Source organism: Pseudochaenichthys georgianus, chromosome 13 (assembly GCF_902827115.2).
Source record: "Pseudochaenichthys georgianus chromosome 13, fPseGeo1.2, whole genome shotgun sequence".
Taxonomy (NCBI): Eukaryota; Metazoa; Chordata; class Actinopteri; order Perciformes; family Channichthyidae; genus Pseudochaenichthys; species Pseudochaenichthys georgianus.
In genome coordinates, this window is record NC_047515.1 from 26,532,181 (window position 1) to 26,551,793 (window position 19,613).

The 19,613-nt window shown below is 40.7% G+C and overlaps 1 protein-coding gene and 1 long non-coding RNA gene across 2 annotated transcripts; one reads left to right on the plus strand and one right to left on the minus strand.

Moving 5' to 3' along the window:
• The first annotated feature begins 10,338 nt into the window (after positions 1-10,338).
• LOC117457644 (uncharacterized) lies at positions 10,339-14,585 on the plus strand. The gene is made up of 11 exons (XM_034097829.2): positions 10,339-10,464; positions 10,550-10,643; positions 10,835-11,179; positions 11,321-11,438; positions 11,515-11,606; positions 11,718-11,835; positions 12,163-12,270; positions 12,382-12,573; positions 12,821-12,973; positions 13,241-13,440; positions 13,609-14,585. Exons 1-10 carry the CDS (start codon positions 10,406-10,408, stop codon positions 13,438-13,440), a joined length of 1,479 nt encoding a protein of 492 aa, XP_033953720.1. The 5' UTR covers positions 10,339-10,405; the 3' UTR covers positions 13,609-14,585.
• Positions 14,586-18,290: 3,705 nt separating this feature from the next.
• On the minus strand, positions 18,291-19,130 carry LOC117457111 (uncharacterized). The gene is made up of 3 exons (XR_004553299.2): positions 18,968-19,130; positions 18,724-18,767; positions 18,291-18,344 (listed from the first exon to the last, which is right to left on the minus strand). It is a non-coding gene; the product is annotated as an uncharacterized lncRNA (long non-coding RNA).
• Positions 19,131-19,613: the final 483 nt, after the last annotated feature.

A 19,613-nucleotide genomic window follows, 5' to 3' on the forward strand; every position in this document is an offset into this window, starting at 1 on the left:
CGGGAAGAAACTCAGCTAACTAGAAGAAGAAACGTAACCTTAAATAAAAAATAAAACATTCACAAACTAAGGATTATCTAAATACATATTTAACTCCATTACAGTTGCAGGACTCACCAGATCTCAAGTCTTCTGTTCTTTGTTGACGTCCCGATGCACATATTTAACGTGTAAAACGATCCCGATATTAATCCATAAACTCCTGCAGCAGACATACAGACAGCTGTAGCTCGCAGGAGGAGACCCGCTCAAACTGACGTGGAGGTTTCAAATGTGAACGACAGGCACGGACAGTTCTCATTGGCAGGTTTCTTCGATTACGTTTACATTAACCAATCAGGAGTGTTGTGGACTCATTCCAAACATGCCTGACTTGTCTGCCGTGTTTTGGCTGAATTCTATTTCAAGTGCCGTAGCTCTGGCTGTCGGCCAGAATCCGAAAACCATACATTATACTGTAAAACTAATGTATATTGACCAATGGGGGGGAAAAAACAGCAACATAAATAAAACAAGGTTAACTGTGACTTGTTGAGTAAATAACAGTGTGTGTTTTAAACCTTGGTCCTCCCTGCAGAAATGTCTCCACTTTCTATAATTTAAATTTTTTTTAATGATATTGTCAACTGTAGATGTTAATGAGAACATATTTTACTTTTGTTTCAACATTGGATATTTTGTGTTTGTGGTGGATTCAATCGAATATTGAGAAAATGATTTATGTATGTTTTTTTATTTGACGCTTTTTTTTACAGTTTTATGATTACCTTAAAATTACAAAGAAATTCTTAAAGTCTTATAATAGTAATACACTTTTATATTACGAGTTACATATTTAATTACAGATAAAACTTTTTATTTTACGTACATCTGCATTTATTTTCTGAAAGTGCAAAAATACTGTAAATATTATATAGTAAATTTACTGTAAAAAAAAGGAAATAAACGTTATTTGTGGTTATTGTCAAAATACTGAAAATAATGTTTTGGGTTGTTAATTTATAGTTAAAGGTAAGTTTGAGAAACCGGCTCGAGATTGCTAGAATTTGAAAATACTAGGGCTGTCAGTCGATGCATGATTGTCCATAGTTAATCGCGATTAATCGCAAATTAATCGCAAATTTTTTATCTGTTCTAAATGTACCTTAGAGGAATATTTTTCAAGTTTTTAATACTCTTATCAACATATGAGTGGACAAATATGCTTTATGCTAATGTTTATTATCATTTGAACAATGACAAATATTCTCGTGAATATTAAACACAACAACCTCTGAACATTACAAATATTCGCCTCAATTCAATCTGGAACCTCTCAAGAATAATACAATACAAATGGTGTGTGTGTGTGTGTGTGTGTGTGTGTGTGTGTGTGTGTATGTGTGTGTGCGTGCGTGCGTGCGTGCGTGCGTGCGTGCGTGTGTGTGTGTGTGTGTGTGTGTGTGTGTGTGTGTGTGTGTGTGTGTGTGTGTGTGTGTGTGTGTGAGTGTGTGTGTGAGAGAGTGATGGATCGTTGGAGCTATGTGCAACTCAAGGCATATGCTCGAACGGGAGCTACCTGGACGCTGCAATCATGTTGCACTATCCGTACTGCTGAGTGTGCTGACTTTTCGTACAATGTCCCACTGTCTGGCTTCCTGCATAAAGTCAAGTGCTCGGCGCAGTTGTGGCGAAATGTCGCTCCTCTGTTTTCATTTAAACAGCTCCTTATATCCGTTAGCGCAGCTAGCTAGCACCAGATGCTAACAACAACAATGCACGTAAGGTCTCTCTCTCGCTCGGGCCACACATACACACACCCTCCCGGTCCTCCCGATGGCCAGTCGGTGCCTGCCGGTGAGCGTGGAAGTGTGGTCTGCCACAAGCGGGCGGCAGGAGCAGGGCTGTCAGCATCAGCTTGTAGATGGTATTTTAAACTCGATGCGCTCTGAAACTACGGGGCGGCCGAGGAAAAAAAATACACATGCGTTAATCCCGTTAAAATAATTAGTGGCGTTAATTTTTTTTTGCGTTAACGCGTTATTAACGCGTTATTAACGCGTTATTAACGCGTTAACTTGACAGCCCTAGAAAATACACAACCGGAGAAAATCTGCCACTTCCTTATAGAGCCCCTCCTCCAACACACACGAATGCGCACATGACCAATGAGGGCACGAGATAAGTTTGTGCTGTTTATAACAGACTCACACTAACAATAGGTATTGTTATGTCACTTAGCTTTAATCTCCAGTTGTAACAGATAATTAGTTACATAACATAAGCTATCAATGTATACATACAGATGCAGTCACAGAAATTCTGGAGCATTTACATCAGAATACAAGGACAGTGACATTCATTCAGTTTAGAGTTCCATTCCAATATGTTGTATGGTTGTATATGGTTATGTATAGGTTACATAATGTAATTGGGCACATAATCCAGTATACAGTTGTAAAGATTTCAAAGGGACCCATACAGCTTTTGCAAAGCAGCTCAGTTCCACAAAATGATGTAGATTACTATGATTTTCTCTATTCCAATTTAAAGACGAGTTTTATAGAATTCTATAGAATTTAGTATAGGTTGCATCAGAGAGAAAATGTCATGCATGTTTTCTTTGAATGCTATAGATTTCTACAAATTCCTATAGATTTCTATAGATTTCTACAGATATGTCATGAGTCGGTTCTGTCCTATAGAATTCTTTAGATTGTTATAGTTTTAATTATAGAAGTTTATAGAAAAGTACACATTTATAGTATTCTACAGAATGATCTAGAGATTTCTATAGTATTCTATAGAATTCTTTAGCATGGCTTACAAATACGACTATGTTCTATAACATGCTATAGATTTCTACAAGATTCTATAGGATTCTATAGGATGTTATAGATTTTTTTGCTAAGGGTTGATTGTGCATTGATCTGTTGGTAATGCCTCTGTATTCCGGTGGGCATGTAACCAAATGCATAATGCTGCGCTGTACTTTGCGGCCTCACCCGCTTGCATAGCAACGCTTATTGTTTAGGTTGTAGAGCTGATGAATGGGAGTCGGAGGCGGTGTGTTCAGTATGGAACTCCACACTTTATTATCAAAGAACATTCAGACAGGTAAGACATTAACTTGTTACTTGTTGTGAAGCTAGCATGAATGAACCTAGCTTCCGGTGCCCTCTCTAACGGGTCCGTGTTGCAACACAATAACCTGAGGTGATTATGTCCTATCACGTGGCACCACACAAGCCCCCCCAGAATTCACATGTAAACAAGTCTGTGCGGCGGGGAGGAACGACGCGCCGACCCCCACGACTCCTGAGCACGGGAGCCGGAGAAGCGACATCCGCCTGTGCGGCCCCCGGAAGAGGAGGGACCGGAACAACAGGTCCTAAATCTGTGACAGGGGTCACAGCCGGGGGGCTTCCCCGTCGGGGAGGTTGAGCCAGCACCACCAGCTGGTCTAAGTCCAGGTGAGTAGCCTTTACCCGGTCTACCGAGACGTGCTCGGCTTTGCCACCCAGGTCGACCACTAGGTGCTTGTTTCCGTGCTCCAAAACCCGGAAAGGTCCATCGTAAGGGGGTTGTAGGGGGCCTCTGTGCGCGTTGTGCCGGATGAGGCGCAGTCCTCAGGCCCAGCATCAACCAAGGCAGGTTGTCGACCCAATTACCGTCTGTAAGGCCGGCCTTGAGCTGGCCTATAGTCCAGGCCCAACTGGACGACTCCGATGACGACTCTGGAGAGGCAATCTGCCACCAGGTTCGACTTGCCAGCCACGTGCTTAATGTCTGTGGTGAACTCCGAGATGTAGGAAAGCTGCCGCTGCTGACGTACCGACCAAGGCTCCGCCACTTTAGACATGGCGAACGTGAGCGGCTCGTGGTCGACAAACGCCGTAAACTCACGGCCTTCCAGCAAAAAACGGAAGTGCTGCACAGCCAAATAAAGTGCAAGGAGCTCTCAGTCAAAAGCGCTGTACTTGCGTTCTCTGGGCGTCAGCTGGCGGCTGAAAAAGGTGAGTGGCTGCCAAGCACCTTCCACCCACTGTTTGTGCACTGCACCAACGGCGTAGTCCGATACGTCTGTGGTAATGGAGATGGGAGCTGTGGATGATGGATGTGCCAACAGGGCTGCCTGAGCCAACGCAGTCTTGATCTCCGTGAAAGCAGACTCAGCTTCTGCCGTCCAGTCGATCGCCTGGACGGGGGTCGTACCCTTCAAAGCCTCATACAGCGGCCGCATAATGTGAGCGGCCCGGGCGATGAAACGGTGGTAGAAAGTCACCATCCCCAGAAACTCACGGAGCGACCAGGCTGTGAGCGGGCGAGGAAAAGCCGCAACAGCCTCCACCTTCGCCGGCAGGGGTGCTGCACCGTCCTTGGTGACGCGGTGTCCGAGGAAGTCAATATCAAACACCCCGAACTGGCACTTCGCAGGATTGATGATCAACGTGTTGGCTGAGCCTTGTGAAAAGGGCTCGGAGGTGTGACAGGTGCTCTTCCACTGAAGCGCTGGCGACGAGTATGTCTTCCAGCTAGACGAACACAAACGGCAGGTCCCACAGCACCGAGTCCATCAGGCGCCGGGCCCTGGCGCAGACTGGGGGACCTTCGGTGGTGACGTGGTGCTCCACCCCATGCTTGGTAGTGAGCGCGGAGAAGGTGGGCAGCGTCAGGTACGGAAAGTCAGCCAACAGCCTGAGAAAAATGTCCGCTCCCGACAGCGAGCCCGACAGCCCGTCTAAGCTGCCTTGCGAAGTGTACAAATGAGGGAGGAAAACGTCCGTTTCCCGGAGGTTTGTAGCTGCAGGGAGAGACACACTTCTTCACGCTGGTCCCGAACCGTGCGTGGTAGAAACACTCTCCTGTGTCTCCACGCCAGCTTGCTGCTGCTGTGTCCAGTCTCCCCCAAGCCTTCTTGACTGTTGCTGAGTGTCACAGCTAGCGCCTCTGGGTAGCCAAAAAAAGGTTGGCTTCTTCAGCCAATGCACGGGGCTCTGTAATGGACGTTTGGCTAGCGCCGTCTGGACACGGGAAGGCAATTGGCGTAGGAATGTCTCCATGAATAAAATCCGGGGATCTTCCCCTCCTAGCAGATTTAGCATCTTCTCCATGAGCTGAGATGGTTTGCTATCCCCTAGGCCTTGAATTTGAAGAATCTGGCGGGCCCTCTCCTTAGCAGATAAGCTAAATGTCTTAAGGAGAAGGGCCTTAATCGCCTCATATTTGCCATGGTGTGGGGGGTCAGCAATTAATCCCACCAACCTGGATGACGTGGAGCTTCCCAGCGCTGCTACTACATGGTAGTATTTCAAATCCCCATCACGGACTTGTCGGCAGGCGAAGTGCGCCTCCACGTGTGCAAACCACGCCGCAGCGGCATGCTCCCAAAACTCCGGCAGCTTTACAAAAACATCGCTACTAGCCATGTTCATTGAGTCTTCGGAAACTTTCTCGAAAACGTCAGGGTCACCAGTGTAGAGCCGATGAATGGGAGTCGGAGGCGGTGTGTTCAGTATGGAACTCCACACTTTATTATCAAAGAACATTCAGACAGGTAAGACATTAGCTTGTTACTTGTTGTGAAGCTAGCATGAATGAACCTAGCTTCCGGTGCCCTCTCTAACGGGTCCGTGTTGCAACACAATAACCTGAGGTGAATGATGTCCTATCACGTGGCACCACAAGGTGTCTTTTAATAAGCAGATAGTCATATAATTAGCTAGAGCTAGCTAGATCTGATCGATATGGACATAAACACGAGTAAAGTCTAATCTGACGGGAGAGAGAGATCAGCTGCTGCTGACGCAACCCAGTCTCACGGCATTTCGTGTTCAACAACACGATTTTTAATCTATTGATTCGTGTTCACCATCACGATTTGCCCCTTTTTTTCGTGTTACACAGCACGATTTTTTTCGTGTTGCACAGCACGAATTTAAAAGCAATGTATTTCTACTGCCTGCAGCACGTCTTTTGTGTGGTTCATAAAAACATGTTCTTACTCAATATCAAGCCACAAGTATTGCTTTTATTTTAAATCGTATAATTTCGGACTTTTGTTGCCGTCTGTGATGAAAAGAAATGGGGCTCAGAGCCTCAGGATACTGAAATCTGTATTTTTTAAATCTTTTTTTCCTTCTAATTTGTTATTCTTTTCAAAATAACACACTGTTATTTACTCACCAATAACACACAATTGTCCTTGCTTTTATTTATTGGTTTAATTCCATTATCTCGGGCTTTTTTGGCGTCCGTCAGGGACTGAATTTCAAAATAAAAATAACCGGAAACAGACGTAGGCCTATAAGGGACATTTCGAGCATCATCGACTTTGCGCTGTCATCGAGGTGAGGATGGTCGAAGACACTACACTACCCATAATCCCCAGATTTCGTTTAGGACTACAGTCCACGTGATTAAACTTCAAATCGGGATTGGATGTTGGATTGGCAGTGCGTCAAGGTTACGGAATCGAAGCTGGATCGATCCGTCGAACGCCCCCCCCCCCCCAAAATGATCTATGGGGCGTCTCGATTGGGAACGTTTTCGTTTTTCCAACAATTAGAAGTTGCCAGTATTAAACACCAATTATTAAACAATTGAAATGAACCGATTAAACATCTCTCTGACACAGTTTAAACGCATTTCAAGTGGAAGAATTGTTCGTGTCTCCTCTTCGTGTCCCGGGAAGCCGGAAGCTGTATTATTTTCAAAAAATAGAAATACAAAAATATTTTTTTTAACCATAACGGGTACTTTACACAACATTGATTCAAATGTATCCTTGTTTTAATCCTTGTTTTATTTATGTTAAATTGTTGTTGTCGGTTAATTTTCCATTTTATTTATTTTGGTTTAAGATATCATTAGTTTTTTTTATTATTATCATGCTAGATGTTTAAACTTTTCTGTATTTTATAAGGCAATATATACTTTTTTTTCCGTAGGCTACTTAGGTTATTAAAGAGTTATCGTGTCAAAATACAGGAAATGTATTAATATTTTATTGTATAATCGGTACAGGAAATTACATAATTCAGAGAACCACCTATTGGCCAAAGACCGCTGCCACCGGCATTGCAATCCATCCTCTGACAAAGTAAGTTGTGTCACTAAAGTCTGATGCATGTTTTGCTTAGATTTAATAATTGGGGATTTTTTTAAGCCTTCACTCGCATGGTTCATCATACATAATGAACTGTTCTAAGTCTGAGAAATGCCTTCGCCATAATCAGCAAAGCAACATTAATGTGAAATAATTCTTGCGGGCGGCTAGCTAGCTAGCTCACGTTCAACATAAGCTTAAACTAGTTAGCTACATTTATATCAGCTCATAAGTGGTGTGTGAAAAATATGTGTCTTGATTACGGCTGCATACGTCGGTGTTAAAGTGTGAGTTATACGTTATCTTAATCGCTTTTGTTTTACACATGACAGTACTAACGCTGGTCGACATTTTAATATATGTTTGGGGGGAGGGGCATAGTCCATGTGCACGTCCATGTGCTTGTTACGCGTATGAAACAGGAAACACGTAAATGAACTCAGTCTGTCTAAACTAGTTAAACAGTCACAATGTGCATTTAAAAAAAGCTAGTTTCACTACATAATTCACTTTTTCTGTTCTCTCCTGCAGCTCCTGTACCCACACCACAAACCCATACACTGATCTACACCATCATAAAACCAACGGCACTTTTAAGAGCCAAACTCAACCTATCTCTCTGTCTATCTATCTAGCTTTCTTATAGTTATTGTCTCTATCTTTTTCTATCATTCATTATCTATTTCTTCATCTATCCATCTCAATCTTACAATCTGTCTCACTATCTCTGTCTGTCTCATACAGCAGCTGTTTGTTTGCATATCTCTTGTGTCTGGCTGGCTGGCTGGCTGGCTGTGTTGCAATGGCAACAAAACACAACCCAGACCCCAATAATCCCACATCCAAAAAAGGGAAACGCATGGCTCTTGAGCTGAAGCATGAACACATGCTAGCTGAAGCTAAGGTTGGTGTTTTAACCCATATGACCTCATTCATTTCCTACTTGAATTTGGCACTATCTGTTATCCAAACAATGCTGAACAGGCCAAGAGTAACTGGATTTTGGATCAATGTATAGGGCCTTTGCAAAACGGTTCATCATTACAACATGGGGGGCAGAGGCTTACTAAATAAAGCTTGTTCAACTTGTTTTACTTCATTAGTTGGATATGGTAGGAAAAACTTGAAGCAAAAATGTTCTTCAAGAGAATGAATTTCCTTTTTATTTGTCCACTGTCATATGGTATCAGTTTATCAGCAACATCAACCTTACATGAGTTGTTACTTGGTCACAGAAAGCAGCGGAGGAGAGGAAACGGGCACGCTCTGTAGGAGACACTTTACAGTCCCCTAAAAGGGGCTGTGTAGGGCGTGGCAAGCCGAGAGGGAGGCGTGGAGGGCGACACCAAGGCTCAGCTACAGGTTGAAATCCCAATTATTTTACATTTTTATGAATTTACTAAATAAATGGTTGGAAAATTGAATGAAAACACAGTAATTGCTTGTTGAGGGTCTACAATAATTCAAATATATAAACGCATAGTGACACTATAGTCGGAGACATTCCCACTGTGGTGTCATAAGAACTATGCTTTATTTAATTTCACAAGCTTTTAAACAATAGGTAGATAATACAAATCATCAGTTATCTGTTGTTAACCCTCTGTGTGATGTTTTACAGTCACATCCCCCCCGACTGAGGGCTTCCAGTCTTCCAGTGTGGAGGTTCTGCGTATTGAACCTTCAGCACAACACGAATTTGGTAAATCACAAAAATGGCTTTAAGTTTAAAACTAAAATAAATTGTGTTCGTGAGAGAAAATAACCTTATACACAACTGACAGTTCAGGACTCGGACGAGGAATGTAATTCAGTAAAGATATTGGCCAGTTCCATACTGAGCAAAGAAATGATCCTTGATTTTTAGTGTTCATCTTAAATATAGTCATTTACAGTTACATTTTCCCATTCTGTTCACAGAAAAGAATATGGAGAGACTCTCTGACATTCTTTCCTCATGTCCTCCTCCTGAGCCTCAAAAAAGCTCTGCCTCATCCTGGCCTTTTCGGCAGCAGAAAGCCTCAGAGTGCTGGAGAGAAGCAAGACCACACCACCTACAATGCCTTCTAGAAAAAGAGGCTGTTGGTCATCCCCTGTGTGGCCTCTGCCACGAGCCGGCTGTTATTAGGTGAGATAACATTTACCTTTATTTAAATTACTTTACCTAATTGTAATTTTTCAGTATTAATGCTCAGTGCCCTGCTATTTCAGCTAACATGCATGACTTTTGTGATGATAGAAAACTGGATACCTAGAGAAGACCCACATGAAAATGAAAGTAATTCTAGGACATTAGAATACTTTTGTATTTCCTCCCAAGGTGTAGAGAGTGTCTCCCCGAGGAGTGGTTCTGTGGAGACTGTGATGTACTTCATCACAAGAAACAGCCACTCCACAACCGGGACAATTTAATAAATGGGTTTTTTAAACCAATTAGTCCAACAACATGTGTTGTTAGAGTGGAAGGTGGATATGAGACCCATGACCAAGGTATGCTCTCTCAAACATGCATTTTGATGTCCACATGTCTCTTCGGCCAGCATATAATGGTAATTAGTGCTATTCTTCTTTTTTTTTGACAGCTTGCATATTGCCAACTGTGAAGGCACCCAACTGCTCCTGTAAAGGCAAAAACTTCACTGTGGTACCAGGCAAACCAGTGATTTTAATTACCATCAATGGTAAACAAATATATATATATATATATATATATATTTGGATTTCTATTGAATTGTTGTTATATGTTTACTGTTGTGGGCTGAGGCATTGTGCTTCCAATTGGAGTAAAACCTTCATGTAATATCTGTTAATCTTTGACTATTTGTAGATGGAACTGTTGTAAAGTGTGTCTTAATTATGTTTATTTACTTGTTCCAAGGGCGTTATGACTTGCATCTGCCACTATATGTCTGTCAAACTTGCCAGCAGCAGTGGACCCCCGACTTGAAAGTCCTCCTTAAGAGTGGATACTGGCCAGCTTCGGTCAGTATTTCCACACTTTACACCTTGGACCTCCTGAGCTCCTTTGAAGAGCTCAAGGTCATCTCTCCAGGATTCTCCAGACAGGCCTTTGCAAAGCTGCTGGAGCATCGCACAAAGTGTGGAGGAAGAGTAAGTGTAAATGTTCTTTACCATATTATACATTATAACATTTCCGTAAATAGACAAAATCACAGCAATATATGTAATTATCTTCCAGTCTGGACCTGTCAACGGAGATGCACTGCAGCGCAGCTTTCTGGAGTTCTCCTATGCCTCGTATGAGGAAGACCAGCTCTGCTCGGTGCTCCTTTCATCTGCCCTGCCTGCACGCCGGAGATGTTGGCTATTTCTGCCGATGGGAACAGGAAGCTATATCGCTTTCGGCGAAGTGGAAGGTGCTATTTTTACATTGTTGTTATTTAACTTTTTTGATTACTGTTTATATTTCATGGATATATTTGCTAATCTTTTTGTTCTCAGTTCTGATGGCAGCGCCTTTTTTAATGGGCTCTTTGTAGCAGAAGACAGCGCGGTGGCTGCATTTGTCGACAAAATACAGAGATCACTGAAAAATGCAAGTTTTTATTCATAATTTTACCTTATAGGTATATCACAAAAATAGCCATGTATATCCGACCCTGACTTTCTTCAAATTCAGCTACTTCTCCTTACCATCTACTCCAAAATCAGATAATTAGAACAAATGGTGTAGATCGTGATTCCATTGCTTTTAACTGATTTGTCATGATGTAATGCGTGTCTTAGACCCAGGGAAGAGGCACATGTGGGTACTCCCAGTGGACAGCAGCGAGGGAGACGTCAAGGAGGGCTTCTAAGCTGGATGAAGAAGGGATGGAGGTGGCTGTATGTCGCCATGGGTTTCTTTTGAAGGCCTTAAATATGTACAGGGGGGAGATATTCGCCTACCCCCTGTATCTTCAAAAGGAACTCATGCCAGCCAAAGCCAAGTTCTTCGCCATGGATGTGGCTTGCAAGTACTGGCCGTACATGGAGAAAGCTGCAAGTGTCCTTCCTGCTCTCCAGGAGCTGACCACCATGAAGCCATTCCTCAGTGTAATGCATGCTCGAGCCCATGCTACCAAATGCGAGGTATGTGAAATATTTTTGTATCCCGTACATTTATATTTTTTATATTTATAATACTGAAGTAGTAAATATCTAAGCTATACTGTTTAGTATAGTAGTATGTAGCCTCTTTGCACAACAATTCCAGCAACCTTTTACCATCAGATGATATGGAGTGGGAAGAACCAGGAGGGAGCAGGGATGACCGCCGGGGAAGAGGTGGAGCAGGTCAACAGCTACCTGTCCCGTTGTGCCCTGACCACAAAATACATGTCCAAAGCAGGTGAGTGGAAGGTCTTGCCCTATTATTGCATACTTTTTTAGATGACACATCATAACCTCATTATTGCTTTCAAAAGCACGACTGGACATGCTCACAGTGCATGCTATGGGATGGAACAGGAAAAAACGTGACACCCTCCATCAGGCACTTTCCACAAGATATGTGAAGGTGAGCCTCCTATTAAAGGTGTTGTTGTGTCCTTTGTCATTTGCACATGGCTTGTTGTTAATCATAGCAAGTTTTAATCTTGATAAATGTCCATCGTCTACTGTTTATCAGACTAGTAAGAGGCTCCTGGAAGAGACTGCAAGTCTTGAAGAACTCAAGACGGAGCTACATTGTGTCTCAGATGACATGGTGTCGACGTGGATTTCCGACGTGAAGGAATGGGCATCTGGTAAGCACGACGAGATGACACCAGCTACATATCATTGTCCATGACTGTTTGAATTTACAGATTTGATCCTAAAGAGCAGCCAATGATATAAGGTTGATTTGTCATGCCACGTAATGGGACCCTCACTGGATTTCAGTAGACGGGGACATAATCTTCAAGCAATAGCAAGCCAACTATGTGTCCATGTTTATCTCTGATATGTTCCAGTTTCCATAGTTGTACCATCACTTTGTGTTAAAAGGTGTTAAATATGTTGCACAACTTTGTTTCTCAAAACCGTTACGTGTTGTGTAACAGTACATTTGACTGCCAATATTATTTCTACAGGAACATCGGGTACTTCTGAAGACATCCTTCAAACAGCACTGCAGCAAGGCATTGAGGGGCTTTACCTAAGTGTGAGGCAGCGGAAGCAATCCCTTTACCGACAGAATGGTATATAATGTTTTAGGTTGCAGATTCAACCTACTGAATTATATATATTTTTTGCACTTGCAAATATAGTTTGTCACATATCCCTATCCCTCTACCTCATGTCTTTTTCAGACAGCAGCAAGCTCCGCCATCGACTTCGAAGGAAGCTTGCAGACGACAAAAAGCGCCTTAACCAGGAGATACTGAAATACAACCAGCTGGTACACGACTCTGCCAGAGGCATAGATGTTGCTGCGGTGGAGCATTCCCTCTCTGGAGGGAGCATCATGTCCGCGCTGTGGCCGTGGGAAGTTCATGGCATGGGTCAGTTTTCAGATATTTCATAATAATTAATTTGAAGTTCTGTTATATGAAGGTATACCTTGCTGAGTTATGCACATATCATGTAGAGTGTTGGAACGTTCATTTAGTTTAAGGGTATATCTTAAGTTTTCTTATTGTGTATACATTTGATTATTTTGAAAGTACATGTTTGGAGTTTTAAACATATTGTTGTGCTATAATGAAAATGTGAGTCATGTGTATATACATAACTGTGATTGGATTTTAGCTAACTTTACAGCCAAGAAAAAGATACTGGATCAAGTGATGCTTACACGGAGACTGCACGAGGAGAAAGGCATCCTAGTGTTGGAGATGGCGCAGCATTGCACATGGTTGCAGAACATGGCAGTTGCTCTAAAAAATAAGGTGGCTGAGGAAGGTAAGTTGAAAGCAAAACTTAACCTACCTTGTAAAGTATGAGTTGGGAAAAAAAGTCAGCCCAAATCATTCTTGGTCACAGAAATTGGATGGAGTATAATGGCCTTTGCCCATTCGACCCGGCCATTTGACATAATGATGTCCCATGACAGTGACAATCATCTTTATATGTACATGGGAGAGAATATACTCCATTGAAGTGCTCTGGCCTCGTGAAGCAATCTTACTTTGTAGTATGTCCATATAACAATATTTTGTGTATTTTCAGATGTAGACAAGGGGAATGGAGGACTTGGGTGCACCCTAAGAAGGAAGCATGCTGAGGCGTCGGAGAGGTTGCAGGTGGTACTGCAGCAGTACAAGACTGCTTTAGGTCCTGATGCTTCTTTCCTTCAACATGAAGAGGAAAGTCAAAGTGGCCTAAGCAGTCCAGACACCAGTGAGGATGAAGAAGGAAACATAATTTAGGTAATTTACTTATGAATTAATGTACAGTATCTTTGTTGATTTATCCTCAACCTAGACATGTTGCTGTTACTTTTGTATTAATTAATGCTTAACATACATTGTATATTCAAAAACCTCAAATTTGGTTTCTGATCTGCCCCTCTTTTTTGTTTCTCTGTATTTCCCCAGATTGCTGCTGCTCTCAAGCACGAATATCCGCCAAGACTTGATGTGCTATCAGAAATGTAAATACTTTACTGACTTTATATTTAGAGATTGTATTCATACTCCTCAATGGAAAATTACACTTGATTATGTTGACCATATGACTTTTCCCTATGCCGCAGCATCAGGCCAAATATTTCACTTGTACACAACTTAAATTGTATTGAACAAAATGCTCAGCCTCCCTGGAATGCATCCTGAGCAATGAACCATTTACTTTTGATCCTTTTTGAAACACTAGAATGTAAATTCCTAAATGTCCAAGTATATCTTGCTGGTTACCATACAACTTGGTGAGCACATTATTGTCCAAGAGCAGGACGTCTTTCCCTTTCTTCCCAGAACGGGATGCCTATGCATCATTATTATTTTCGATCTCTTATAGGATTTACCTGTCATTAACTTTATATGACTGCACCTGTTACACCGCAGGCCAATAACAGCTTTCGTTTGCGTTCCTTGCTTTAATTGCTTTGTCAGTTATATTTCCTTTTTGATCTCCAGCTATTAACCTGATTGATTGAAGTACTTAAATCAACATGTACAATGCACAGTCTTTTAGGATGTATAATTAGGGACATTGAGATAAACATCAATTAGTTTATTTGGTGAATCACCTCATTCTTGTTCTCAAAACCAAATAATACATTGTTATATTTTATTGACACATAGAATGTACATGTTTAATATACATAGTTAAATCATTAAAAAATTGTTGTGTTGTATGATTTCTTAATACTGTATGTTATAATCGTTTGCATAACTTGATTTTATGTTCTGTTGTCCATGCTTTTCATGTTAGACTAACCCCAATGCTCTAGAATCAAGACATACACCCTTATGGTGGCCTTTTACATGTATTGTGGTGAAACGCATAAATAAATCATTGCCAGAGAGGACCATTTTATTGTTTTAAAAACAATGTTATTGATGTGGTTGATTGATGAATAAATATTAAGCATACTTCTGTGGTACTTTTTGTTGTTTACATCACACTGCATTATAATATGTTTGGAAATAAATTCATTTAGAAGTAACAATATGGGTTAGCACTTGAATATTTTTGTAAAGAGATGATCCTCACCCGGAACACTGGTTGTTGGTTTAAGATAAGATAGAACTTTATTGATCCCAATTTGGGAAATCTTTGTGTTGCAGCAGCATTAAAACACATGGCATTATACAATACAAATAAAAAGACAAGAAATAAAGAAGAAAATATACATGTTGAATTTACAAATGAGCAATAACAAGATATAAAGCAAGGTATTATATTTACATAAGTATGTGACAGATGGAATATTAAATATTACCCTGAATATGTCAAATGTACAGTGAAGAGAGAAACTATGGAGCAGAGAGTTCTCTTCCAACCAGGTGATTTGTTGTACAGCAACACGTTCTCACTCCCAACCCGTAATTAGTATACCCTTATTCTTTTTACTTCTTTATTGTAATTGAATAATGTAGGACTTTTGTTGCCATCAGTTATGGGGAGAGTAGGGGCTCAGAATACTGACATTTGTATTGTTTCATCGTTTTTTCTTTCTAATTTTGTATTCTTTTCTAAACCACCCACTGTTATTTAGTCAACAACACATAATTATCCTTGTGTGTATTTATTTGTTTGATTAATAAACACAAGTTGGAGTCCGTCAGGACCGAGGGTCGGAGCAGCTCATTTGCTTTAGAGAATTTGACAACCGGAAGTAAGTATTCTCTCCGCTTCGCTTGACAAACCCATGGACAAACCCCGCGATAGTCCTCAAGCTCTGATCGGATGTTTGAGTGTGCGCCGAGGGTTACGCCGAGCATCGAACAGCACTTTGAAATGGAACCACTGTCCAAACCTGGATTTGAACGGGTCCACCCCGCCCCCACCTGTCACCAGAACTACACATGCTGGCTATTGTGTGTTTCACAACATGTTCTCTATCTATGGCACGTCTCTGCTTTGAATTGTAGTTTTAAAAGACGTTTTCATATTTCCCGTAATAAGAAGTTGCCAGTATTAAACTGTGTACATCCCTGGAGTTTTAGGGGACAGGAAACACTCACATTTAAAACATATAATTAATAAATGGGGTGAAAATGGCTTGTGCAGCATTAATACCCACATGACAGCTAAGGTCAGAAGAGCTTTATTGAACCGCTGATCTTATGTCTGTGACCACTCCTGTTGTTAATTGATAAGCCTGAAACATGCACTTGTCAAGGTTCATAGGCACATTTCGTATGGCAGTAGCCATTGATCTTAAGATAAGATATTGAGCCCAAGTTGTGTAACAGTTGTAAATATGCAGATGTGTTTATTTGTAAATCATTTAGTATAATCACACAAATTCTGTGTTTTATATTTAATAAGTATGTGTTCTTTATTTATTGAATGTTCAATACCTGACAAGGTCGGAGATGAAAAACTTGCAGGTTCCTCAACAGTGCATTACAAGACATCTATCAATATGTGTGTATACCTCTACCATTAAACTTTCGTATTCTGCACATTTCTTATACTATCTACATACATCTTATAAGAGTATAATACATATGTATAATATCAGTTAAAATAAGTGCTTAAACATATAGTTAACATTGCAGGAAAGCAATATATTAGTACTTTGTCAGGCTTAATATGTATACCCCAAAGCTTTTTTCTTATTCAACATAAGACCTTAACCTAAAGTATTCTTTAATGTTTGAATAAAGCCTTATTAGTTTGTCTGTATGTGTCTCCTATTAATATCTAATAATAACAATAATGCATTTCAATAACGTGCTTTAACCACCAGGTGTCCCTTTCTATCAGCTTTGCACCGTTATGGTGTAAATATACCAATATACTGGTTGGATCAAATATAAAAGTCAGCCGAATTAGTATTGATACTGCAAGGAGACTTATATTGTGAAGAGAAATTGAAGATTTTGTTTAATTTCTGATATATTTATGATCCACGTCACATATTCAGTTTAGGCCAGTTCTTCCTGTTTGTCGAGAAGTCTTCTGATCAGGGCTCTATAAATAGCGAACTACGGCAGATATGTAATATTTAATGCAGCGGAACCGTGTATTACAATGCCGTTATGTGATGACCGCCAAATAGAAAAGCAAGCACACTCGGAATAAAGTATCATTTTATTTTTAAAAAATGTTTTCGGATTTCACATCAACAGGTTAACTAACATGTCCGTGCGGAACAATACCCAACCCATAGATCCGTGGGTGAATAATGTCAATCACCACATCACACACATCCCTTCACATTTTAATTTACATTAAAGTATTTCGTGAGGCATTCTAAAATGTTTTTCAATATAATTAGGGTTGTAGGCCTAGTAGTGGTAGGGTTGTTTACACGCCTTTCATCGTAGTGGAAAATATTGTCATATGCAATATTTTTGGATAGTTTCACCATTGAAATGCGTTTGATAACACTAGGTGCTCTAGTGCCAAAGTTGTGGCCCTAAAAAACATCAACTATTCATTTGTATGGCATCCAGAGCTTCCACATTTTAGGGAATGTTTTTTTATTTAAAATATCATCAATGTCATAAGCAATGGTTACATTAAAACCCTCCTATTGTATTAGTTCCCCCCCCCCTTACTTTGGTGTTCGCGGTCAAATTTGACCGGTCCTGTTTTAACTGCTATTACATTAACACAAAAACCATTAATCATCACCACATTTCATCAACATTGTATGTTGAGTTGGCACCTCAGCTCAAAACATACAAAAACACAGAAAAATAGAAAGTTAACCCATTGAAATGATATGAGAGCAGCGCAACAAACTACAATTCCCATTAGATACGCGTCCAAAAATCGCTACGAAGTACACAGAGCTGACATATTTGTAGTTCTTCTGGCGTGTGTGCGTGGACTCGTTCGACTTGTCTTGCGTTGACGGCCGAATAGGCTCCATACCCTTTCAGAAATCCGTCAATCGGGCGCGATGCGAAACCAAACCCTGTGTTTAAAAAAATATACAATACAAATTTGCACTTTTGCCTCCTTAGCAACGGCAGTATCGTTTGTCTAGTACTTCCGGGCGGCGAGTTCGGGTACCGTATCTGTGACGTGACAAAGGGGTGATGAGATGTGGATAACTTTCCAGATAAAGACCATCCTGATACTCGAGTTGTGGTTTTCAATAAGTGAAAAAGAAAATTCAAAGTAATCACTACCATTTTAATATCTCAAGCATTTAAATATGTCCCCAAAAGCTTTCAAATGTAGTAGCAAAACCACAGTGATCCAGATCAGGATAATTTTAATTGGGCCTATAATTAAATGATATAATACATTTGATTTTTATAGCGCTTTTCTGAAACCCAAAGACGCTTTATATGCAAGCCTACCTCCAAAGCGTTATACATCGGAAGTTAAACAAATTAAATAAGGCAGTGGATGGCAAAGTACCAGATTTCACACATGAATATGCTTAATATAGGTTATGGTGTTCCTATCACTGACAATGAAATCATGTAGTATTTCAACTGTAATTTCCTAAAAAGTGAAATGCATTTTGGTGGAGGTTTTCATCTTATTTCTAATAGAAACATATTAAATGTGACTCAAATGGAGCATATCAACAAGAGAATAAATGTGCAAAAACAAAACTGGAGTGCAAATAACCGATTTTATTTGTATGCATTATCCCGGAGAATTCTTCGGCTGCCAGGAATGAGCCCACTCCTTGCCACTGAAAACAGAATGGAATAATGTTAGTTACAGTTCCTGGTTTTGTCTTTCCGAAAAGCATAAACCATGTGTGAAGCAAACATCTTATAACTCAATTTATATAAGTAAATGTTTCATTTTCCATTTATTAACGACCACCACCATTTAGAAAAAGTGAACATAGAAATGAAAACAAATTTTCAAACAAACAATAAAAACAATGAAGTTAAACAATCATTTGTTCCTACACTACTTCAGCTGCTTTAGAATAACAGCAGTGAAATATATAAGAGGACTGGGGGTAGATCTGGATGTTTTGCATTTGTTAAATATCATGTGTTTGTTCTCCAACATGGGACTACATCAGATGACATGAAGCCAATTAACTGGAAGACATATACCATACTGGACAGGGCTCCCACTCCACCAACATTTCTGCTTTTCCCTATCAAGAGAAGAAAATAAATCTCTAATTAATAATAATTATAAAGCACACCATCATCATCATCATCATCATCATCATCATCATCATCATCATCATCATCATCATCATCATCATCATCATCATCATCATCATCATCATCATCATCATCATCATCATCATCATAAAGCACACCCTATGCATTACTTTTATTCCTGTCTAACCTTTCTCATTCTTTCTTTTATTATACTCCTGATGGGGAAAGTTTCTAGGCGAGTGTGGTAGGAGCAATCTGTGAACATCAAAGCAGGTTCCACATACAGTATTAGTCATATTAGAAATAAAATAAATACAACTATGAACACTTAAGTAGCAACCAGACTTGCACGATGAAAAGTGACCACACTATTAACACTGGTCAAAAGTTACTGTATACATAATTGAAATGGAACCAAGCTGCTCTCAGTCCTAACATGGGATGCTTGTTTGAATGGCCATACCACTGCTGAGCCTGAGATGACCAAAGAAAATATAGACAATTAAAGCCCTTTGGATTTTTGGATAATGATTTTTGGATAATGTATCCATCCATCCATCCATCCATCCATCCATCCATCTTCTCCCGCTTATCCGTGGTCGGGTCGCGGGGTTAGCAGTTCCAGCAGAGAGCCCCAAACTTTATTTTCCCTGGCGACATCAATCAGCTCTGACTGGGGGATCCCAAGGCGCTCCCAGGCCAGCGAAGAGATATAATCCCTCCACCTGGTCCTAGGTCTACCCCTTGGTCTCTTCCCAGCTGGGCGTGCCTGGAACACCTCCCTAGGGTGGTTCGGGCATCCTAACTAGGTGCCCGAACCACCTCAACTGGCT

Excerpts from the sequence above, each read along its gene's own strand:
- LOC117457644 (XM_034097829.2), top strand. The coding sequence starts at position 10,406 with ATGTTGGCTATTTCTGCCGATGGGAACAGGAAGCTATATCGCTTTCGG. Across the intron at positions 10,644-10,834 it reads TACAGAGATCACTGAAAAAT|ACCCAGGGAAGAGGCACATG; the intron begins GCAAGTTTTTAT and ends TGCGTGTCTTAG. Across the intron at positions 11,607-11,717 it reads TTTCCACAAGATATGTGAAG|ACTAGTAAGAGGCTCCTGGA; the intron begins GTGAGCCTCCTA and ends ACTGTTTATCAG.